This window comes from Engystomops pustulosus, chromosome 11, assembly GCF_040894005.1.
Source record: "Engystomops pustulosus chromosome 11, aEngPut4.maternal, whole genome shotgun sequence".
In the NCBI taxonomy this organism is placed as follows: Eukaryota; Metazoa; Chordata; class Amphibia; order Anura; family Leptodactylidae; genus Engystomops; species Engystomops pustulosus.
In genome coordinates, this window is record NC_092421.1 from 10,107,661 (window position 1) to 10,133,615 (window position 25,955).

General features: G+C 44.1%; 1 protein-coding gene across 2 annotated transcripts; it reads right to left on the minus strand.

The window, feature by feature from the left end:
• Positions 1-1,564: 1,564 nt before the first annotated feature.
• Positions 1,565-20,124, minus strand: LOC140106135 (neuropeptide Y receptor type 4-2-like). 2 transcript variants are annotated; one of them, XM_072130391.1, is made up of 2 exons: positions 19,858-20,124; positions 1,565-4,364 (listed from the first exon to the last, which is right to left on the minus strand). In XM_072130391.1, the coding sequence occupies exon 2, from the start codon at positions 4,354-4,356 to the stop codon at positions 3,277-3,279; it is 1,080 nt and encodes a 359-aa protein (XP_071986492.1). In that variant the 5' UTR covers positions 4,357-4,364; positions 19,858-20,124; the 3' UTR covers positions 1,565-3,276. The 2 variants fall into 2 exon arrangements, with proteins under 2 accessions (XP_071986492.1, XP_071986491.1); XM_072130390.1 differs by lacking the exon at positions 19,858-20,124 and adding an exon at positions 17,672-17,756.
• Positions 20,125-25,955: the final 5,831 nt, after the last annotated feature.

A 25,955-nucleotide genomic window follows, 5' to 3' on the forward strand; every position in this document is an offset into this window, starting at 1 on the left:
AATTATCTGAATCTGTCGATAACGTTGGGTATGACCAACTATCTCACTCTTATAGGGTCTCCAACTCTCCCTCAACAGATGAAGGTCCAACTTCAACGTTCATCCTTTTGTTCTGAGCGGAGATAGGCTTCCTACAAAGTCTGGCAATTACTTACTCTGCATTCACACCTAGTTTGGTTGAGGGTGGACCGGGGGAGGTAGATGGCCACCTCTATATTAAAAGGGTTTTCTGACTCTTTTGAAAATCCTGCAGACTGGGGAGGTAAGTTTTAAAAAAAGAAAGCTGTACTCACCTCCTCCATCACTCCCGTGCTGCCGTCTCACTGGTTCATGCCCCTGTTTGTTCAGCTTCCGGTTGGCCAAGGTGGTCGGCCATGCCCACCAGTCCCCATATCACAGCGCTTGATACATCACTAAGCAGTGGGCATACCTGGGCAAGTGCTAAGGCCCACATAAGGCTGTACATAAGGTGAGGGGGCCTGTATCTAATGAATCCATAGGTGGTGAGGGGGATTTATATAAAATAACCATAAGGGGGCTGCATAAAAAATAACCATGAGGGGACTGTTTGGGACGATAAACTAGGGAATATTTTAGGGAACAAAAATGCCGTCTCGTTAGTTCACTGTAAAGAGGCCACTGAGGTTCTGTCACCCAGAGGCCTACTGAAACCAGGAGCCGACCCTGGCTGGGAATAGGGACGGGTGGGCGTGGCCGTCCAGAAGCCGAACTCAGTGGAGCTTCTGTGCAGGTTACACTACGTGCAGTTTGCCTGTGTAATATGTAGGGGGCACCAGGAATTGTGGAACATGTTCTTCATAATTTTGCCGCTCCCTGCATTGCCTCAGTAGAGTGCGCTACTTTTTTTTTCGGTGCACCTTTAACATGGTGGTATTTTGCATGATAAATATGTCGCATGGACCAACTAAGCCCCGGAACGCACCGTTAAGTGAAGAAAGAAATGAATAGCGCAGCTGCGATGCCGAAAGGGTCGCGTGCGTTACATATGTGGTGCGGAAACTTTTTAAATGCATATAAAAGCAGTTTATACATAAAAGAACATGAAAAGTCCGACAGAAAACTGGCGCATGTACAACCACAACCTTGGTCTTTCCAGGTTTTTTTCTTCTCAAAAACATGAGTCATCCGGTCAGTTGAAAAACTAATCCTAAACCCTAAAATAACTTTGTGATATCTTCGTTTCAGAGATCACTAGTCATGAATGAAAAGTGTTGTAGACTCATTGATATTACGGGGGCCGACTCAAAGTCGGTGAAAAAAAAGATCCATCCTCCAGTGTGAATAAATCAGATAATTGCCAGGTCTTCAACCATCATAATCCATTGACCATCCAAGGGATAGCTCTTCCTATGGCAGCAGACATGCATGGTTGGCCACCAGAATACTTCAGTCCTTTGAGGGAACTGGATGGACAACTGTCCTTTTTGCCCGTCCTAGAAGCCATCAGCTGGCATTAGTGCAGTAAGCCTTTATCTATAGCGTTGTTATTTCTGACTAGTATAGATTGCCTTTTTATGAAAGGCACTAAAAATATTATTCCATGTTTACTTATCTTGAACTTCCTCTTTATACTCCAAACATGACCGTCATGCGATCCGGCAGCCTGACCTCTTCAGTGTATACAGTTATGTGCGTGTGAACCTCGTCTGGAAGCAATTTATAAAATGACTCGAACGCCTAATTACATGGCATCTGTGCCTCTTCCCATGGATTCGAAAGGCCGGAGGCAAACTATCCCTAAATTTAGACAAAAAACTAAACTCAAGTGTCACAAGAGCAGTTTATTGTCCCAGACAGAACTACAGAGACGAGCAATGAATGGACCACACGGATTGACGTCTGTAACAGAATGAAGAAGATCTATTGCCATTGTTCCTCTCACACATCTTCTGAATCATTTATTCTCCCTCTTATCATTACTTCAATAGCCACCACTTTGGGACTAAATGGAAAATGTGGTTTAGGTAGTAAATTGTCACGAAATCAAGTTAAGAACATGACCATGGATGGAGGAGCCACAACTAATCTTCACATTTCCCACTTCTATGAAGATCTTCAAGGTATTTGGGGTCACCGAAAGCCAACCATCATTGTACATCTCTTTGGGAACACTCAAGATCTCAACTCCATGTAGAGCTATTACATTATGTATGTGAAAGATGGGAGACAGGAAAATGAAGGGAAACCGACACCTACTGCCAACATGTGGCCACATACTGAGTGCCTCCTAATCCTTCTACCCAGAAATGATGTATATAGTGAAACTTCTATCTACTCTCACATAATGCAACACATCAGGAACTGAACATCCCATAAATATCAATTATATACATACAATCCATTGTCCATTTTGATTAAAATTGAAATTTTACATATTAAGAGTGTACATTGTGTAGTGACATATACAACATCTTCATCGTCCTAAGTGCTCTAGAGTTCAGGCGATGTTACTGACTTCCAGCGCCACATACTTCTTTACGTTCCCATAGCTCAATGGAAAAACGTCAATTGTTTGTCTTCACGCATGATGAGGAAACAAGATTCAAGTTCTTTCCACTCGTCGCTGGGACAACATGAGGGTTTTCTAGATGTTTCAGTTTACTGCACCAGGTCCTACCAGTTTTATGACCCAGTGTCCTCTACAGGATGTCAACAACAAGTCTACTGTAACCGCAGAGTCCGTGGCCTCCATAAATTGTCTTGAGGAGAAGGCTTTTTCTTCTCTCCTTCGTAGATTGGGTTCACACTTGTATTTTCCTCGCCATTTTACTAGGTGCAATTAAAAGTTAGGGGGGACACGTTGTCATAGAGCGCTCTCAGCCTCCCCAATCTTCTGTTTCTAACCTTTGTTTAAACTGGCCTCCATAAATTGTCTTATGGAGAAGGTTCTCAAGGAATCCACTTTGGTTTTTGGATTTTGCAAGAGAAAGCCTCGAGCTTACCTAGGGGTTATGTTTTGGAGCTGTGTTGTAACCTCTGAGGCTTGTTATCTCCTCTATGTCCACTGCCTCACGTCATTGTATGGAAACGAGAAGCTTCCTTAAAAAATTATCTGACCTATGCAAGATCTCACAACTTAGCAAAAGGGACACAACAAGGTCTCCATGCCAACTGAGTCGTCTTCCCTCAAGTCATGAACAATCTTGATTTACAACTAGATTTTACATGACAACAAAGCACGAGTCTTGTATCCACTGTGCTATGCCGGAAAGGTTTAAAAAATGATGGATGTGCATATCACTGGACTTTTATGTTTCAACATGTGCCCTGTTCAGGTTCTGTACATGGTGACCCTGGCAAAATGGTCTCAGCTGAAAAGTGCTTGATGGATAATGGATGTTTTTCAAACTCATCCAATGTATCTGGCGCTTTCTGTCTCTGGCCTTTGCATCTCCGGACCAAGATCTTTACCTCCTGTTTGACATTGCTGTTCAGTAGACCATATATGATGGGATTGATGCAGGTGGAGATCATGCCAAGCAAGTGACACATTGAGAAGATCAGATTATGGTAGCAAACAGAAACCAATTGATGGTTCCATTCTACAATGATGTTAAAAATTTGGAGTGGCAAGTAGCAGACTGCAAATGCTCCGAGCATTGATGCCAACATGAGGTTCACTCTTCTCATATGATTGTAACTTCTTCCAAAGAGACCCTCCCTACGACGAAGGTGAACAGATATACGAAGGTAGCAACAGAATATGAAACAGAGGGGAATAACATATTGCAATAGTAGCAGGGTCACAGTGTAAGCTCTCCTCTGTTGTCCTGATGTCCAGTTCTCGACACATACAGACTTGTCAGCAAGAAAGTCTAAGACCTTCAGGTCTACGGCATAGACCAACGGCAGAGCGAGAAGAGAGGCAAGTCCCCAGACAAGAAGGACTGCAGTGTAAGCTTGGGGGGCGTTGGGCTTCCAACCAGTAGGGTGTAGAATAAGTTGGTGTCTCTCTAAGGCAATGAGTACCAAGATCATGACCGAGACACTAACTGACGCGCAGCCAATAAAATTGGTAATCTTACACAGGCACCGACCGAACACCCAATAATCCATAATGGTGTAGACCACTGAGAAGGGCAAGCAGAATATTCCGACCAGTATGTCCGAGAAGGCCAAGTTGGCAATAAGAATGTGGGTGACGTTCCCCTTCTCCTTCCTCCGGCAGATGACACATATCAGAGAACTGTTCCCAAGCAGACAGAAAAGTATCAGCAGACTGTAAGACGTCCCGAGGAACGGCGTCACGTCTGGCACGTTCCTGCAGTTGTTCATCATGGAGGTCTGGTAGAACAGAGCGTTAGATGATGTGTTGAGTAAACCGCTGCTGTTCATCTTTAGGGCTGTCCAAAAGAAAGAAAAAGGTGTTAGTTTTGAGGCCATAAACCAGTTTTTAACATTTTCTTACTGACAATGGGGCTCATTTACTAAGGGTCCGTGGTCCGTACTATGGTCGGAAAACCTGATGAATTCTGATGTGCGCCGCATTTAGAAAGGGTTTTTGGCGCACGCGCACGCAAACTCACATACACCGGGAAGAAGAAGGTGAACTCTGGCGGACCTCAGCGGGGGAAGCGACACATGCAGGAACTCAGGCGCACGATCTTCATGAATTCCGGCAGATGTGGATTCCGGCAGACAACGCACCTCGGGGATCGCGCAGGGACCAGGTAAGTAAATGGAGCAGATTTACTTACCCGGTCCATTCTCAATCCAGCGGCGTGTTCTGTGTGAAGGATTCGGGTCTTCCGGCGTATCATTAAAGTAGTTCCTCCGACGTCCACCAGGTGTCGCTGCTGCGCTGAAGTTCCTCGGAATGCACTGAAGTCCACCAAGCCTGGCCGAGTGCAGATAAGCGCTTGTCCAGCGACACTTTTTTTTAAAAAAATGCGGTGGTTTTTCCGAATCCGTCGGGTTTTCGTACGACCACGCCCCCCAATTTCTGTTGGGGCAATACAGGGAAAATCGGCGCAAAACGGAAAAATTTGCTCAACCCGCCAGAAAAACGCGAATCGGGCCCTTAGTAAATGACCCCCATTGTGTTACAATTAACCAACCCACCAGGTCGTTTGCCTTGTTAAAGGGATGTGTTCCCGCAATGTCTTATACTGTTAGCGCTCAGTAGACAGTATGATAAGACCAACTTCAAGTTACACATTTCTTAAAGGTGGTCCCAAAGTGATATTTCATAGGGGGTGACACAAGAGAAGTTTTAGGAAGCCACGAAATCTTACTGTGAGGTCAAAGGTCACATCTAGCAGTGGATAATACTAGCATTCGGAAAATTGGACAGAATCTAGTAAGTAGTGGTGAAGGGTCCAGTGAGTTCCGCTAAGTAGCTATAAAATGGTCCTGGTTTTTCCGAGGGAGGTTTCCCTATGGAGACACTTTCAGGGCCCTCAGATCAAGAGCATGAAGAAGACAGCACAAGTCTCTCCCTCATGTGGAGGGATATGGGGGTTATGATACATGGACAAAGTGACCATGATGAATATTTTGGATGTGCTCCAGCACACACAAGGTCTGTAATATGAAATCATGTTCCACTAGTGGTGAGCCATGGTGTGGAGGATTGTCTACTTCGGTCGTGACCTTCTCTGTCTAGGACTTACTTTAGCTGTGATTGACCAGATCCGTTCATACTGGGCTATCACTATGGGACTAAGAGACATTTATAGTATCTGTGCCCCGGTGAGGAATAAAGGGATAGTTGGTGTATAAATTGGAGAAGCTCCGGTAACGGTGCGGTCACAACCGGGACATACATGTGCACAGTACAGGGATAACACACACAGTGATGTCACAGTACAGGGATAACACACACAGTGATGTCACAGTACATGGGATAATACACACAGTGATGTCACAGTACAGGGATAATACGCACAGTGATGTCTCAGTACAGGGATAACACACACAGTGATGTCACAGTACAGGGATAATACACACAGTGATGTCACAGTACAGGGATAATACACACAGTGATGTCACAGTACAGGGATAATGCACACTGCGATGTCACAGTACAGGGGATAATACACACAGTGATGTCACAGTACAGGGATAATACACACAGTTATGTCACAGTACAGGGATAATACACACAGTGATGTCACAGTACAGGGATAATACACACAGTGATGTCACAGTACAGGGATAATACACACAGTGATGTCACAGTACAGGGATAATACACACAGTGATGTCACAGTACAGGGATAATACACACAGTGATGTCACAGTACAGGGATAATACACACAGTGATGTCACAGTACAGAGATAATACACACAGTGATGTCACAGTACAGATATAATTCCCCTGTGTTCTCCTGTAGCCCTGGTGTTTGGATGTGTCCTTCTGCCAGGGTTTCCTTCCAATAAAGCAGCGATAGCTCCACTATCAGCCATTGTGTAATTGATTGTTGACCCTGTAATCTGCTCCTATTAATTGTGTTGTGCTGTTATCATCCTGCAGGATGTGTTCCCATGCGTTCAGAACATTACATCGCAGCAGCCGCATGTGACAGCGTCCTCCATGTGACTCATCTCATCCTCCAATGTCCCCGCATTATTCATCATCTCCTCGTGGAACATTCAGAACTCGCAACTGATATCACGAAGAGCAACATATTATATAATTACATGTCATCTCCACTATGAACCCCCGAGGCATCACTCATACTATAATACATAGCCGCATAATACTGCTACACACATCCCATGTAACACCATTATACAGATTACATAATACTACAATACATAGCCACATAATACTGCTACACACATCCCATGTAACACCGTTATACAGATTACATAATACTACAATACATAGCCACATAATACTGCTACACACATCCCATGTAACACCGTTATACAGATGACATAATACTGCAATACACAGCCACATAATACTGCTACACACATCCCATGTAACACCGTTATACAGATGACATAATACTGCAATACATAGCCACATAATACTGCTACACACATCCCATGTAACACCGTTATACAGATGACATAATACTGCAATACATAACCACATAATACTGCTACACACATCCCATGTAACACCATTATACAGATTACATAATACTACAATACATAGCCACATAATACTGCTACACACATCCCATGTAACACCGTTATACAGATAACATAATACTGCAATACATAGCCACATAATACTGCTACACACATCCCATGTAACACCGTTATACAGATTACATAATACTACAATACATAGCCACATAATACTGCTACACACATCCCATGTAACACCGTTATACAGATAACACAATACTATAATACATAGCCACATAATACTGCTACACACATCCCATGTAACACCGTTATACAGATAACACAATACTATAATACATAGCCACATAATACTGATACACACATCCCATGTAACACCGTTATACAGATAACATAATACTGCAATACATAGCCACATAATACTGCTACACACATCCCATGTAACACCGTTATACAGATAACATAATACTGCAATACATAGCCACATAATACTGCTACACACATCCCATGTAACACCGTTATACAGATAACATAATACTGCCATACATAGCCACATAATACTGCTACACACATCCCATGTAACACCGTTATGCAGATTACATAATACTATAATACATAGCCACATAATACTGCTACACACATCCCATGTAACACCGTTATACAGATAACATAATACTGCAATACACAGCCACATAATACTGCTACACACATCCCATGTAACACCGTTATACAGATAACATAATACTGCAATACATAGCCACATAATACTGCTACACACATCCCATGTAACACCGTTATACAGATAACATAATACTGCAATACATAGCCACATAATACTGCTACACACATCCCATGTAACACCGTTATACAGATTACATAATACTATAATACATAGCCACATAATACTGCTACACACATCCCATGTAACACCCTTATGCAGATTACATAATACTATAATACATAGCCACATAATACTGCTACACACATCCCATGTAACACCGTTATACAGATAACATAATACTGCAATACATAACCACATAATACTGCTACACACATCCCATGTAACAACATCATACAGATAACATAATACTGCAATACATAGCCACATAATACTGCTACACACATCCCATGTAACACCGTTATACAGATAACATAATACTGCAATACACAGCCACATAATACTGCTACACACATCCCATGTAACACCGTTATGCAGATTACATAATACTATAATACATAGCCACATAATACTGCTACACACATCCCATGTAACACCGTTATACAGATAACATAATACTGCAATACATAGCCGCATAATACTGCTACACACATCCCATGTAACACCGTTATACAGATAACATAATACTGCAATACATAGCCGCATAATACTGCTACACACATCCCATGTAACACCGTTATACAGATAACATAATACTATAATACATAACCACATAATACTGCTACACACATCCCATGTAACAACATTATACAGATGACATAATACTGCAATACATAGCCGCATAATACTGCTACACACATCCCATGTATCATCTCAGACTGGTTTCTTGAACATGACAATGAGGTCACTGGACACAAATGGCCTCCACCGTCACCAGATCTCAATCCAATAGAGCATCTTTGGGATGTGGTGGAACGGGAGATTCGCATCATGGATGTGCAGCCGACAAATCTGCGGCAACTGTGTGATGCCATCATGTCACTATGGAGCAAAATCTCTGAGGAGCTTCCAGCACCTTGTTGTATCTATGCCACGAAGAATTGAGGCAGTTCTGAAGGCAAAAGGGGGTCCAACCCGTTACTAGCATGGTGTACCTAATAAAGTGGCCGCTGAGTGTACATCTAACAGAGGGGGCACAGTACATTTTGCACAGTATATAGCTAAGACAGGGTACACAGTATATAGCTAATGAAGGGGTCACAGTATCCATCTATATTTATTACAGGGGCACAGTATAAATCTAATGCTGCAGGAACAGTATATAGCTAATGTAGGGAGCACATTATGTCTATTTATTACAGGGGCACAGTATGAATGAAAAGCGGGGCCTGCATGTATTCATTATAGGGTAGTGTATACATGTAAATTGGAGGGCTCGGTACATATGTAAAATCATTTGGGATACTGTATATATGTATATAGGGACCAGGAATTGGTCCTGGTGCTGTGTTTCTGTATGAGCTTAGTTCTAGTCCTGTATTTATGTACTAAGCTTTGTTCTGGAGAAGTTTATATGTAAATAACAATTATAATAATTCATGAGAGGCACAATATTATAATTTGGGAGACACTGTACATTTTAATTAGAGGGGGGGCACTGAATATGTTAGAATTAATTTGAGGGGCAGGAATGTGTGAGCTAATTTAGTGAGATAGTATATGTATAGTGCAGTGATGGCAAACCTTTTAGAGACCGAGTGCCCAAACTACAACAGAGACCCGCTTATTTATCGCAAAGTGCCAACAGAAATTTAATTTGTGATTTATACTCCCTTCTCTGTCGGTTTTCATTGATACCAGCCCCTGAGGACACCAATAAAGCAGAAAATAGTCCCAGGTACAGCTGTCACTTTAAAATAGCTCTGTGCACAGCAAGTCCTGGGCTGTCTGGGACTGCAGGAAGATACCTGGAGTCCTCTCTGGTGATGGCCTGAGTGCCCACAGAAAGGGCTCTGAGTGCCACCTCTGGCACCCGTGCCATAGGTTAGCCATCACTGGTATAGTGTATACTGCACTAAGTTACGTTATGTATATATACATAGATCCATCCATGTCCATACAAAACAAAATAGGATTGGCGCATTGACTGGGAGATCTATGAGGAAAATAGTTAGTGCCACTGGTTAAAAGTTTGTGACCTGCACCCAAACTATACATCAATGGATACCTATAGACCTATACCTATATAGTCTATACTTCCATCTGCGCTCCAATCCAGAGACTAAAAAGTTAACTTCTATATTGTTTGCCCAGATGTAAATCTGTGTGTTCACCTATAGGCGTGCATATGTATCCCCTGTATAATAGCTGTGTGTTCACCTATAGGCGTGCATATGTACCCCTGTATAATAGCTGTGTGTTCACCTATAGGCGTGCATATGTACCCTTGTATAATAGCTGTGTATTCACCTATAGGCGTGCATATGTACCCCTGTATAATAGCTGTGTGTTCGCCTATAGGCGTGCATATGAACCCCTGTATAATAGCTGTGTGTTCACCTATAGGCGTACATATGTATCCCTGTATAATAGCTGTGTGTTCACCTACAGGCGTGCATATGTACCCCTGTATAATAGCTTTGTGTTCACCTATATGCATGCACATGTATCCCTGTATAATAACTGTGTTCACCTATAGGCGTGCATATGTACCCCTGTATAATAGCTGTGTGTTCGCCTATAGGCATGCATATGTACCCCTGTATAATAGCTGTCTGTTCACCTATAGGCGTGCATATGTACCCCTGTATAATAGCTGTGTGTTCACCTATAGGCGAGCATATGTACCCCTGTATAACAGCTGCGTGTTCGCCTATAGGCGTGCATATGTATCCCCTGTATAATAGCTGTGTGTTCACCTATAGGCGTGCATATGTAACCCTGTATAATAGCTGTGTGTTCACCTATAGGCATGCATATGTACCCCTGTATGAGAGTTGTGTGTTCGCCTATAGGCATGCATATGTACCCTTGTATAGAAGCTGTGTATTCACCTATAGGCGTGCATATGTACCCTGTATAATAGCTGTGTGTTCGCCTATAGGCGTGCATATGTACCCCTGTATAATAGCTGTGTGTTCACCTATAGGCGTGCATATGTACCCCTGTATAATAGCTGTGTGTTCGCCTATAGGCATACATATGTACCCCTGTATAATAGCTGTGTGTTCACCTTTAGGCGTGCATATGTATCCCCTGTATAATAGCTGTGTGTTCACCTTTAGGCGTGCATATGTATCCCCTGTATAATAGCTGTGTGTTCACCTATAGGCGTGCATATGTAACCCTGTATAATAGCTGTGTGTTCGCCTATAGGCATGCATATGTACCCCTGTATGAGAGTTGTGTGTTCGCCTATAGGCATGCATATGTACCCTTGTATAATAGCTGTGTATTCACCTATAGGCGTGCATATGTACCCTGTATAATAGCTGTGTGTTCGCCTATAGGCGTGCATATGTACCCCTGTATAATAGCTGTGTGTTCACCTATAGGCGTGCATATGAACCCCTGTATAATAGCTGTGTGTTCGCCTATAGGCCTGCATATGTACCCCTGTATAATAGCTGTGTGTTCACCTTTAGGCGTGCATATGTACCCCTGTATAATAGCTGTGTGTTCACCTTTAGGCGTGCATATGTATCCCCTGTATAATAGCTGTGTGTTCACCTATAGGCATGCATATGTACCCCTGTATGAGAGTTGTGTGTTCGCCTATAGGCATGCATATGTATCCTTGTATAATAGCTGTGTATTCACCTATAGGTGTGCATATGTACCCTGTATAATAGCTGTGTGTTCGCCTATAGGCGTGCATATGTACCCCTGTATAATAGCTGTGTGTTCACCTATAGGCATGCATATGAACCCCTGTATAATAGCTGTGTGTTCACCTTTAGGCGTGCATATGTATCCCCTGTATAATAGCTGTGTGTTCACCTATAGGCATGCATATGTACCCCTGTATGAGAGTTGTGTGTTCGCCTATAGGCATGCATATGTACCCTTGTATAATAGCTGTGTATTCACCTATAGGCGTGCATATGTACCCTGTATAATAGCTGTGTGTTCGCCTATAGGCGTGCATATGTACCCCTGTATAATCGCTGTGTGTTCACCTATAGGCGTGCATATGTACCCCTGTATAATAGCTGTCTGTTCACCTATAGGCGTGCATATGTACCCCTGTATAATAGCTGTGTGTTCACCTATAGGCGTGCATATGTACCCCTGTATAACAGCTGTGTGTTCGCCTATAGGCGTACATATGTACCCCTGTATAATAGCTGTGTGTTCACCTTTAGGCGTGCATATGTATCCCCTGTATAATACCTGTGTGTTCACCTTTAGGCGTGCATATGTATCCCCTGTACAATAGCTGTGTGTTCACCTATAGGCGTGCATATGTAACCCTGTATAATAGCTGTGTGTTCACCTATAGGCATGCATATGTACCCCTGTATGAGAGTTGTGTGTTCGCCTATAGGCATGCATATGTACCCTTGTATAATAGCTGTGTATTCACCTATAGGCGTGCATATGTACCCTGTATAATAGCTGTGTGTTCGCCTATAGGCGTGCATATGTACCCCTGTATAATAGCTGTGTGTTCACCTATAGGCGTGCATATGTACCCCTGTATAATAGCTGTGTGTTCGCCTATAGGCGTACATATGTACCCCTGTATAATAGCTGTGTGTTCACCTTTAGGCGTGCATATGTATCCCCTGTATAATAGCTGTGTGTTCACCTTTAGGCGTGCATATGTATCCCCTGTATAATAGCTGTGTGTTCACCTATAGGCGTGCATATGTAACCCTGTATAATAGCTGTGTGTTCGCCTATAGGCATGCATATGTACCCCTGTATGAGAGTTGTGTGTTCGCCTATAGGCATGCATATGTACCCTTGTATAATAGCTGTGTATTCACCTATAGGCGTGCATATGTACCCTGTATAATAGCTGTGTGTTCGCCTATAGGCGTGCATATGTACCCCTGTATAATAGCTGTGTGTTCGCCTATAGGCGTGCATATGAACCCCTGTATAATAGCTGTGTGTTCACCTATAGGCGTACATATGTATCCCTGTATAATAGCTGTGTGTTCACCTACAGGCGTGCATATGTACCCCTGTATAATAGCTTTGTGTTCACCTATATGCATGCACATGTATCCCTGTATAATAACTGTGTTCGCCTATAGGCGTGCATATGTACCCCTGTATAATAGCTGTGTGTTCACCTATAGGCGTACATATGTACCCCTGTATAATAGCTGTGTGTTCGCCTATAGGCGTACATATGTACCCCTGTATAATAGCTGTGTGTTCACCTTTAGGCGTGCATATGTATCCCCTGTATAATAGCTGTGTGTTCACCTTTAGGCGTGCATATGTATCCCCTGTATAATAGCTGTGTGTTCACCTATAGGCGTGCATATGTAACCCTGTATAATAGCTGTGTGTTCGCCTATAGGCATGCATATGTACCCCTGTATGAGAGTTGTGTGTTCGCCTATAGGCATGCATATGTACCCTTGTATAATAGCTGTGTATTCACCTATAGGCGTGCATATGTACCCTGTATAATAGCTGTGTGTTCGCCTATAGGCGTGCATATGTACCCCTGTATAATAGCTGTGTGTTCGCCTATAGGCGTGCATATGTACCCCTGTATAATAGCTGTGTGTTCACCTATAGGCGTACATATGAACCCCTGTATAATAGCTGTGTGTTCACCTATAGGCGTGCATATGTACCCCTGTATAATAGCTGTGTATTCACCTATAGGCGTGCATATGAACCCCTGTATAATAGCTGTGTGTTCACCTATAGGCGTACATATGTATCCCTGTATAATAGCTGTGTGTTCACCTACAGGCGTGCATATGTACCCCTGTATAATAGCTTTGTGTTCACCTATATGCATGCACATGTATCCCTGTATAATAACTGTGTTCACCTATAGGCGTGCATATGTACCCCTGTATGATAGCTGTGTGTTCGCCTATAGGCATGCATATGTACCCTTGTATAATAGCTGTGTATTCACCTATAGGCGTGCATATGTATCCTGTATAATAGCTGTGTGTTCGCCTATAGGCGTGCATATGTATCCCCTGTATAATAGCTGTGTGTTCACCTATAGGCGTGCATGTGAACCCCTGTATAATAGCTGTGTGTTCGCCTATAGGCGTGCATATGAACCCCTGTATAATAGCTGTGTGTTCACCTATAGGCGTACATATGTATCCCTGTATAATAGCTGTGTGTTCACCTATATGCATGCACATGTATCCCTGTATAATAACTGTGTTCACCTATAGGCGTGCATATGTACCCCTGTATAATAGCTGTGTGTTCGCCTATATGCATGCATATGTACCCTTGTATAATAGCTGTGTATTCACCTATAGGCGTGCATATGTATCCTGTATAATAGCTGTGTGTTCGCCTATAGGCGTGCATATGAACCCCTGTATAATAGCTGTGTGTTCACCTATAGGCGTGCATATGAACCCCTGTATAATAGCTGTGTGTTCACCTATAGGTGTGCATATGTACCCCTGTATAATAGCTGTGTGTTCACCTACAGGTGTGCATATGTACCCCTGTATAATAGCTGTGTGTTCACCTATATGCATGCACATGTATCCCTGTATAATAACTGTGTGCATCTATAGGAGTGCATATGTATCCCTGTATAATAGCTGTGTGTTCACCTATAGGCGTGCATATGTACCCCTGTATAATAGCTGTGTGTTCACCTATAGGCGTGCATATGTACCCCTGTATAATAGCTGTGTGTTCACCTATAGGCGTGCATATGTACCCCTGTATAATAGCTGTAGTAAACTCCTCATCCGATGCAGACCTGAGTGCCCAGAATCCCAGTATTTATATTTCTCTGTAGATCCACAATAAAGTCCTTTAAAATTCCAGCATAAAATGATCCTCTCGGGATGTATAGACAAGCTCCAGGACGTTCTTGTACGTGGAGCGAAGCCCCGGCCGGCGGCCATCACTCCCTACACTCTGGACTTACGTCACCGTATGGATCTTACAGGATTGTGTAAGTTGCTGTATATTTCATTGTTTATCTCACAATATACTGGTTGGTGCAGAGACTGCCCTGCCTGCCGGTAACTGCTGCACATAGCATAAAAAACATTTTAAAAAACGTAAAAACAAACACAAAAAAACAGGAACAATTCTAATCTCCCCACTTTTTCCCAGAATGCGTATCAAAATAAATGAGAAATGAAAATCATAAACATATCAGATATCCCAATGTCCCAAAATATCCGATCAAAATGTAACAATGATTATTCACAACCACTATTTTTGGGCATTTTGCCACCCGTAATAAAAAAGTTTTGGAAATAGTCATCAGAAGGAAGTGCAGCTATCCAAATGGTATAACTGGAAACATCATCCCATCCCACAAGCAACGAATAAAGGGGCACATTTACTAAGGGTCCGCAGAACGCATTTCCTTCGGGTTTCCTGAATGTTTCCGTTTTGCGCTGTATTTAACTGGGGTTTTTTGCGCACGCGATCAGATTTTGGCGCATCAGCGCCGATTTTCACGCAACACAAATCGGGGGGGGGGGGAGGGGGTGGCCATCGGACGATCCGATGGATTCGGACAACGCGCGGGATTTAACATCGGACCGTCCGGATCGCGGCATGACCGGGTAAGTAAATGTGCCCCAAAGTTTTTAAATTTTTGTAGTAACTAAGACATTCAAAAGACGATATAAATCGGGTATCTCTGTGATAGGACTCATCCATCAAATAGATGGGAGGCGTCGTCTGGACCGCACAGCGACAACTGTAAGAACATCAGAATATGGCGCTTTATTTGCCAATTCCACCACATATGGACTTATTTTCCAGCTTCCCAGTACATGGCACAGAATATCACATGGAGACAGTAGAAAGTACAATGTATCCGGCACATAACAAGCCCTCGCACGGCTCTGCACATAGAAACATCAAACACTTAGGACGTGTGGAAAGACCCGAGTGAAAAGCCATAATAAAAAAACATGAAAAACCCTGAGCCTCAAGGGGTTAAGGAGAAGACTACAAGACTGGAGTAATGTCCAGCGGCTGCAGGGAAGGGTTCAGGTAATGGCACGGAGATACATGGACAGAAATGGATCCTCATGAACCCAACTATGCAGAATGAAAACGTTGTCATCCATGACAGAATCCGTGTGAAAATGTGAACATATGAAATGGAAAAATATCAGAGGTGATAGATATGACATCAGTGGATAGATACATAGATGTGAATGAGATGCATAGATAATTATATGGATAAATAGATAGAAAATGAATTATACCCAGGATTTTATCATCAACAGAAAGAAGTAAAGGGGAACAAGCCAGAAAGAAAGACAGAATGACAGGTGCGGAAAATGATATATAGAAAGATAGATAGATAGGAGATAGATAGATAGATAGATAGATAGATAGATAGATAGATAGATAGATAGATAGATAGATATGAGATAGATAGATAGATAGATAGGAGATAGATAGATAGGAGATAGATAGATAGATAGATAGATAGGAGATAGATAGATAGGAGATAGATATGGGATCGATAGATAGATAGATAGATAGATATATAGATAGATAGATAGATAGATAGATAGGAGATAGATAGATAGATAGATAGGAGATAGATAGATAGATATTAGATAGATAGGAGATAGATAGATGATAGATAGATAGATAGATAGATAGATAGATAGGAGATAGATAGATAGATAGATAGATAGATATATAGATAGATAGATAGATAGGAGATAGATAGATAGATAGATAGGAGATAGATAGATAGATATTAGATAGATAGATAGATAGATAGATAGGAGATAGATAGATAGATAGATAGATAGGAGATAGATAGATAGATAGATAGATAGATAGATAGATAGATAGGAGATAGATATGGGATCGATAGATAGATAGATAGATAGATAGATAGATAGATAGATAGGAGATAGATAGATAGATAGATATGAGATAGATAGATAGATATGAGATAGATAGATAGATATGAGATAGATAGATAGATAGATAGATATGAGATAGATAGATAGATAGATAGATATGAGATAGATAGATAGATAGATATGAGATAGATAGATAGATATGAGATAGATAGATAGGAGATAGATAGGAGATAGATATGAGATAGATAGATAGATAGATAGATAGATATGAGATGGATAGATAGATAGATAGATAGATAGATAGATATGAGATAGATAGATATGAGATGGATAGATAAACAATGGAAAGTCCTGAGATGATTTCTTGGCGAAGAATCACAAATATCTAAGTGAAGAGGCAGCACTCCAAAGTGTGTTGAAAGGGGGTGAACCTTTATTCCATAAACCGCATAAGCAATCCATAAGCGGTTTATGGAATAAAGGTTCACCCCCTTTCAACACACTTTGGAGTGCTGCCTCTTCACTTAGATATTTATGAGATAGATAGATGATAGATATGAGATAGATAGATGATAGATATGAGAAAGATAGATATATAGATAGATAGATAGGAGATAGATAGATAGATAGATACATAGATAGAAATATTGATTGATTGCTAGATATATTTATCTATCTAAGACAGAAAGAAGATAAACAAATAAATATAAGATAGATATAAAAATGAAAATGTTATAGATAAATATGAGCTGATAGATAATAGATGAAGATGAATTATACACAGAATTATAGATAGAAATACTGAGAGCGATTAAGGATACAGGATAAATATTGTATATAGATATTTAACCCTTTGGTATACTACATAGCAGCAGGTGAGTGGTGTCCCGGTGTACTTACCTTCCTGTAGAGTCCAGCAGTAGCTCTCCCCCAGGCGAGTGCAGTGTGAGTGCTGCCTCTGTGCTTGTGCGATTGTTTATAGGGTGGATGTGGGCGTAGAGTCGTGCGCCCTGCGTCCTGGTCTTCTCCTGTGCGGTCTCACAGCTCTCTCTATTGGTGGAGACTGATAGTACATACAGTGCAGGTAGGTGAAGCAGCATCCCGGCTGCTGTGTGTGGGTGGCTGGCACTACCTCTCCCGGGAGCATCCACAATATTGATCCACAGGATGAAGGTATAGAATATTCTATACTAGGGACAAGTTAAACAATAGCAACCCATTGTTAACCCATTAAGTCCCTGATAAAAATGTGTCGGTTTTTATAGAATTCTGTAGCTCTGCCACATTCCCCCTCTAGAGCCCCACGTTTACAAAGCGCTAGAAACACTTTACCAAAATTCCCAGGATAGTGAGAGGATAGCCCTTAACGCCGAGGCTCTTTTTCATTTTTGTGTTTCCATTTTTCACTCCCCGCCTTCAAAAATCCATAACTTTTTTTGATTTTTCCATGTTTACTGCGTAACAAATTGCACTTCATAGTGACGGTATTTATTATTCCATGTCATGTACTGGGAAGCCGGAGAAAAATTCGGAATGCAGTAAATTTGACAAAAAGATGCATTTGTGCCGTTTTCTTGTGGGCTTGGATTTTACGGCATTGACTGCCATATATACGTGCTGTATACTGAAACAGTGGGAGGGGCATTCTGTCAGCCAGCCAATAGTCAGCCATCATCATCAGCCAATCCCCCGTATTTTATACGGATACAGTCCAAAACAATACCATAGTGTTGCAATATGTCCCGCATTTACGGCCAGAATACAGCCATATATACAGAGCAGAAAAGACCACAGGGTGCACGAGGACATTATGAAAGTGATCACAATCTTTAAAGGGGTTATCCGAGGGGTGATCCCTGCCCCTGCGCTCCGGAGCTTTCAGCGGCCGGTCATCTGCCACCATATCCCAGCGCTTACAATGCGGAGAGATGGGGACACATGGGATGCCGGACAAAAGTTCCCTGAGAGCAGCTTCCATGCCTCTGTTTGTTTTCAGACGGACCGCGGCGCAGGACATGAACATTGACGCAGGAGGTGAGTACACATTTTCTTTTAAAAAAAAAAGCGCGCCCCCAGCCTGTCACTAATTTATTACTAATCTCGGATAACCCCCTAAATGGTTATGGGGGGCCATTGATCATAATTTGTTAGACAGTTTTTGGCGTTTTTTTTGGCGCAAAAAACATGGCGCAGTTTTTTAATTTGGCACATTTTTGCGCCATTTTTTAGGCGCACGTCAAAGTTCGGCACTTAGTGGTTTTCAGTCCCTGCGCCTTATCTGACATAGTGAGCGGCTGCTATACAGATGTTTGCACGGGATCTATCACTAATTTGCGCCTAAAAAGGCACAAAAATGCTCCTACTCAGCAGCTGCACTTCAAAAAACTTCACTTTTCATTACTAAAAACAAAGATTTTTGTTTGCCAAAATGAAGAATCACCTCTATGCAACATGGAAAATACTTCTGCTCAGTTTTAAAATGTAAAATTTCCCCAGTAACGACTTCATCACTGTCTATAGGATCATCTCTGGGAGTGATTATTGTCTTATTGTACAGATCTGAGAATATTATCCGTCTCCATTTACTGTAAATTATAATAAAAAAGGAAAAGACTCATTTCAGCCAGAATTTTTTTTTTTCCATCTCTGTAACTTTTAGTCCCTGCAGTTACATCACAATGTGGTCTGGACATTGTAGAGATGACGCCCTGTATGTTCTGTCACCTTTTTAAAATCTCGTTACATTATTAGTCTCAATTGAGATTTACTTTGTAGGGTAAAAAATAGAGACAAATTTGGCGCAAATGAATGGGACATGCGACAATTCCAAAGTGCATTTACTAAGGCAGAACCAGATCCATCATAGATCAGGAGCCAAAAAATAGAACAAACAAGGCGCAAAAATAGGCGAACCTGAGACCCCCTATGATTAATGTCCCCCATGGAGTTTGTTACAGTGTACGTTGAGGTTTCCTCTAGGTGGCGCCATATGAATGTTCTACGAAATAGCCTGAACAGTGTTTAATGTAGTCCAATCCTCTAGTATAGGGCTAGTGGTGTAGTAAAATAAAACCAAAGATACTTACCGCTGCTCCACTAATGTTGAGATGTCCTCGACCACTGGGTGCTGCCGCAGGGTGATGGAGAAGGTGTTAGGTGATTTGGTGCCTTAGGAATGTCTTGATGACATCATTGTGTTTGAGAAGACCTTGGAAGAACATGACAAGTGACTCACGAGAGTATTTCAATGTTAAAAAGAGGGGCTGAAGCTTATAAATGCTAATTTTGCAGATCATCGGTCACTTATGTCGGTCACATTGTTTCTGCTGAAGGAGTTGCCCCTGACCCTAATAAGATTGAAGCTGTGGTGAATTGGCTCAGACCACAAAATATTACAGAGCTACAAGGGACTCTATCACTATAGACAGGGGGCATCCTCTACACCTAGAGGAGAGGAGGTTCTACCATCACCATAGACAGGGGGCATCCTCTACAGCTAGAGGAGAGGAGGTTCTACCATCACCATAGACAGGAGGCATCCTCTACACCTAGAGGAGAGGAGGTTCTACCATCACCATAGGCAGGGGGCATCCTCTACACCTAGAGGAGAGGAGGTTCTACCATCACCATAGACAGGAGGCATCCTCTACACCTTGAGGAGAGGAGGTTCTACCATCACCATAGACAGGGGACATCCTCTACACCTAGAGGAGAGGAAGTTCTACCATCACCATAGGCAGGGGGCATCCTCTACACCTAGAGGAGAGGAGGTTCTACCATCACCATAGACAGGGGACATCCTCTACACCTAGAGGAGAGGAGGTTCTACCATCACCATAGACAGGGGGCATCCTCTACACCTAGAGGAGGTTCTACCATCACCATAGACAGGGGGCATCCTCTACACCTAGAGGAGAGGAGGTTCTACCATCACCATAGACAGGGGGCATCCTCTACACCTAGAGGAGAGGAGGTTCTACCATCACCATAGACAGGGGGCATCCTCTACACCTAGAGGAGAGGAGGTTCTACCATCACCATAGACAGGGGGCATCCTCTACACCTAGAGGAGAGGAGGTTCTACCATCACCATAGACAGGAGGCATCCTCTACACCTAGAGGAGAGGAGGCTCTACCATCACCATAGACAGGGGACATCCTCTACACCTAGAGGAGAGGAGGTTCTACCATCACCATAGACAGGAGGCATCCTCTACGCCTAGAGGAGAGGAGGTTCTACCATCACCATAGACAGGGGACATCCTCTACACCTAGAGGAGAGGAGGTTCTACCATCACTATAGACAGGGGACATCCTCTACACCTAGAGGAGAGGAGGTTCTACCATCACCATAGACAGGGGGCATCCTCTACACCTAGAGGAGAGGAGGTTCTACCATCACCATAGACAGGGGGCATCCTCTACACCTAGAGGAGAGGAGGTTCTACCATCACCATAGACAGGAGGCATCCTCTACACCTAGAGGAGAGGAGGTTCTACCATCACCATAGACAGGGGGCATCCTCTACACCTAGAGGAGAGGAGGTTCTACCATCACCATAGACAGGGGGCATCCTCTACACCTAGAGGAGAGGAGGTTCTACCATCACCATAGACAGGGGGCATCCTCTACACCTAGAGGAGAGGAGGCTCTACCATCACCATAGACAGGAGGCATCCTCTACACCAGGGGTCCCCAAACTACGGCCCGCGGGCCACATGCGGCCCGCAGGCCGTTTCTATGCGGCCCCCGGCAGCCCTCCAGCAGTCAGGCAGGGGCTTCCGTCCGTCCGGACAGGAAGCTCCTGCCCGTCACATTATAGTGCTCGATGCGGCCTGAAACGGCCGCTCGAGCACTATTATTGCAGGTGGAGCGATGTGGCCGGAAAACCACCCCGGCGCACATCGCTCTTTGAACCTGCATGCGCGGCCGCGTGATGACGTCATCACGCGGCCGCGCACCTTTTCCTGTCCGGCAGCCGCAAGAAGAAAGAAGACGCGGGAGCCAGAGGTGAGTATAGGATTTTAAATTTTTTTTTAAACAGCAGTAAAAACATTGTACCAGCGGGGGGCCCTAATATATTAAATAATTCATTATGGGAGCATCATATAAAATAACTAATGGTGGGGGGACATATAAAATAACTAATGGTGGGGGGACATATAAAATAACTAATGGTGGGGGGACATATAAAATAACTTATGGTGGGGGGGGACATATAAAATAACTAATGGTGGGGGCAAATAAAAAAAATAACTAATGGTTGGGGCAAATAAAATAACTAATGGTGGGGGCAAATAAAAAAAATAATAACTAATGGTGGGGGCAAATAAAAAAAATAATAACTAATGGTGGGGGGCATATAAAATAACTAATGGTGCGGGGGGCATATAAAATAACTAATGGTGCAGTGGGGGGACATATAAAATAACTAATGGTGGGGGGCATATAAAATAACTAATGGTGGGGGGGGGAACATATAAAATAACTAATGGTGGGGGGCATATAAAATAACTAATGGTGGGGGGGGGACATATAAAATAACTAATGGTGGGGGGCATATAAAATAACTAATGGTGGGGGGGTATATAAAATAACTAATGGTGCAGTGGGGGGGACATATAAAATAACTAATGGTGGGGGGCATATAAAATAACTAATGGTGGAGGGGCAGCATAGGAAATAATTAATGGTGGGGGTATAGATAATAATTAATTATGAGGGACAGTCTAGTAATTAATAGGGGGGCAGCATATTCAATAATTAATGGAGAGGGGTCCCAGTATATGAATAATTAATTGACTTAATTAATTAATTCATTGGGCCAGTATATAAAATAGTTCACAAGGGGGTGCAGTATATGAAATAATTAATTGGGAGGGGGGGGCAGTGTATTACAGAAGCGGTCATATGTACTGCTATTTATCCGGCCCTCCAACGGTCTGAGAGGGACAATGAACGGCCCCCTATGTAAAAAGTTTGGGGACCCCTGCTCTACACCTAGAGGAGAGGAGGATCTACCATCACCATAGACAGGGGGCATCCTCTACACCTAGAGGAGAGGAGATTCTACCATCACCATAGACAGGGGGCATCCTCTACACCTAGAGGAGAGGAGGTTCTACCATCACCATAGACAGGAGGCATCCTCTACACCTAGAGGAGAGGAGGTTCTACCATCACCATAGACAGGGGGCATCCTCTACATCTAGAGGAGAGGAGGTTCTACCATCACCATAGACAGGGGGCATCCTCTACACCTAGAGGAGAGGGGGTTCTACCATCACCATAGACAGGGGGCATCCTCTACACCTAGAGGAGAGGGGGTTCTACCATCACCATAGCCAGGAGGCATCCTCTACACCTAGAGGAGAGGAGGTTCTACCATCACCATAGACAGGGGGCATCCTCTACACCTAGAGGAGAGGAGATTCTACCATCACCATAGACAGGGGGCATCCTCTACACCTAGAGGAGAGGAGGTTCTACCATCACCATAGACAGGAGGCATCCTCTACACCTAGAGGAGAGGAGGTTCTACCATCACCATAGACAGGGGGCATCCTCTACATCTAGAGGAGAGGAGGTTCTACCATCACCATAGACAGGGGGCATCCTCTACACCTAGAGGAGAGGGGGTTCTACCATCACCATAGACAGGGGGCATCCTCTACACCTAGAGGAGAGGGGGTTCTACCATCACCATAGCCAGGAGGCATCCTCTACACCTAGAGGAGAGGGGGTTCTACCATCACCATAGACAGGGGCATCCTCTACACCTAGAGGAGAGGAGGTTCTACCATCACCATAGACAGGGGCATCCTCTACACCTAGAGGAGAGGGGGTTCTACCATCACCATAGACAGGGGGCATCCTCTACACCTAGAGGAGAGGTGAACCTACCATCACCATAGACAGGGGGCATCCTCTACACCTAGAGGAGAGGGGGTTCTACCATCACCATAGCCAGGAGGCATCCTCTACACCTAGAGGAGAGGTGAACCTACCATCACCATAGACAGGGGGCATCCTCTACACCTAGAGGAGAGGGGGTTCTACCATCACCATAGCCAGGAGGCATCCTCTACACCTAGAGGAGAGGGGGTTCTACCATCACCATAGACAGGGGCATCCTCTACACCTAGAGGAGAGGAGGTTCTACCATCACCATAGACAGGGGCATCCTCTACACCTAGAGGAGAGGAGGTTCTACCATCACCATAGACAGGGGCATCCTCTACACCTAGAGGAGAGGGGGTTCTACCATCACCATAGACAGGGGGCATCCTCTACACCTAGAGGAGAGGTGATCCTACCATCACCATAGACAGGGGACATCCTCTACACCTAGAGGAGAGGTGATCCTACCATCACCATAGACAGGGGACATCCTCTACACCTAGAGGAGAGGCGGTTCTACCATCACCATAGACAGGGGGCATCCTCTACACCTAGAGGAGAGGAGGTTCTATCATCACCATAGACAGGGGGCATCCTCTACACCTAGAGGAGAGGAGGCTCCACCATCACCATAGACAGGGGGCATCCTCTACACCTACAGGAGAGGAGGTTCTTCCATCACCATAGAGAGGGGGCATCCTCTACACCTAGAGGAGAGGAGGCTCTACCATCACCATAGATAGGGGGCATCCTCTACACGTAGAGGAGAGGAGGCTCTACCATCACCATAGCCAGGGGGCATCCTCTACACCTAGAGGAGAGGAGGTTCTATCATCACCATAGACAGGGGGCATCCTCTACACCTAGAGGAAAGGTGGTTCTATCATCACCATAGACAGGGGGCATCCTCTACACCTAGAGGAGAGGTGGTTCTACCATCACCATAGACAGGGGGCATCCTCTACAGCTAGAGGAGAGGTGGTTCTACCATCACCATAGACAGGGGGCATCCTCTACACCTAGAGGAGAGGAGGTTCTACCATCACCATAGACAGGAGGCATCCTCTACACCTAGAGGAGAGGAGGTTCTACCATCACCATAGACAGGGGGCATCCTCTACACCTAGAGGAGAGGAGGTTCTACCATCACTATAGACAGGGGGCATCCTCTACACCTAGAGGAGAGGTGGTTCTACCATCACCATAGACAGGGGGCATCCTCTACACCTAGAGGAGAGGAGGTTCTACCATCACCATAGACAGGAGGCATCCTCTACACCTAGAGGAGAGGAGGTTCTACCATCACCATAGACAGGGGGCATCCTCTACACCTAGAGGAGAGGAGGTTCTACCATCACCATAGACAGGGGGCATCCTCTACACCTAGAGGAGAGGAGGTTCTACCATCACCATAGACTGGGGGCACCTCTACACCTAGAGGAGAGGAGGTTCTACCATCACCATAGACAGGGGCATCCTCTACACCTAGAGGAGAGGAGGTTCTACCATCACCATAGAGAGGGGACATCCTCTACACCTAGAGGAGAGGAGGTTCTACCATCACCATAGACAGGGGGCATCCTCTACACCTAGAGGAACAGAGGTTCTACCATCACCATAGACAGGGAACATCCTCTACACCTAGAGGAGAGGAGGTTCTACCATTACGATAGACAGGGGGCATCCTCTACACCTAGAGTAGAGGGCGGTTCTACCATCACCATAGGCAGGGGGCATCCTCTACACCTAGAGGAGAGGCGGTTCTACCATCACCATAGACAGGGGGCATCCTCTACACCTAGAGGAGAGGAGGTTCTACCATCACCATAGACAGGGGCATCCTTTACACCTAGAGGAGAGGAGGTTCTACATCACCATAGACAGGGGCATCCTCTACACCTAGAGGAGAGGAGGTTCTACCATCACCATAGACAGGGGCATCCTCTACACCTAGAGGAGAGGAGGTTCTACCATCACCATAGACAGGGGGCATCCTCTACACCTAGAGGAGAGGAGATTCTACCATCACCATAGACAGGGGGCATCCTCTACACCTAGAGGAGAGGAGGTTCTACCATCACCATAGACAGGAGGCATCCTCTACACCTAGAGGAGAGGAGGTTCTACCATCACCATAGACAGGGGGCATCCTCTACATCTAGAGGAGAGGAGGTTCTACCATCACCATAGACAGGGGGCATCCTCTACACCTAGAGGAGAGGGGGTTCTACCATCACCATAGACAGGGGGCATCCTCTACACCTAGAGGAGAGGGGGTTCTAC

Bases quoted from the DNA above. Each gene is read 5' to 3' on its own strand.
- LOC140106135 (XM_072130391.1), bottom strand. From the start codon at position 4,356: ATGAACAGCAGCGGTTTACTCAACACATCATCTAACGCTCTGTTCTAC.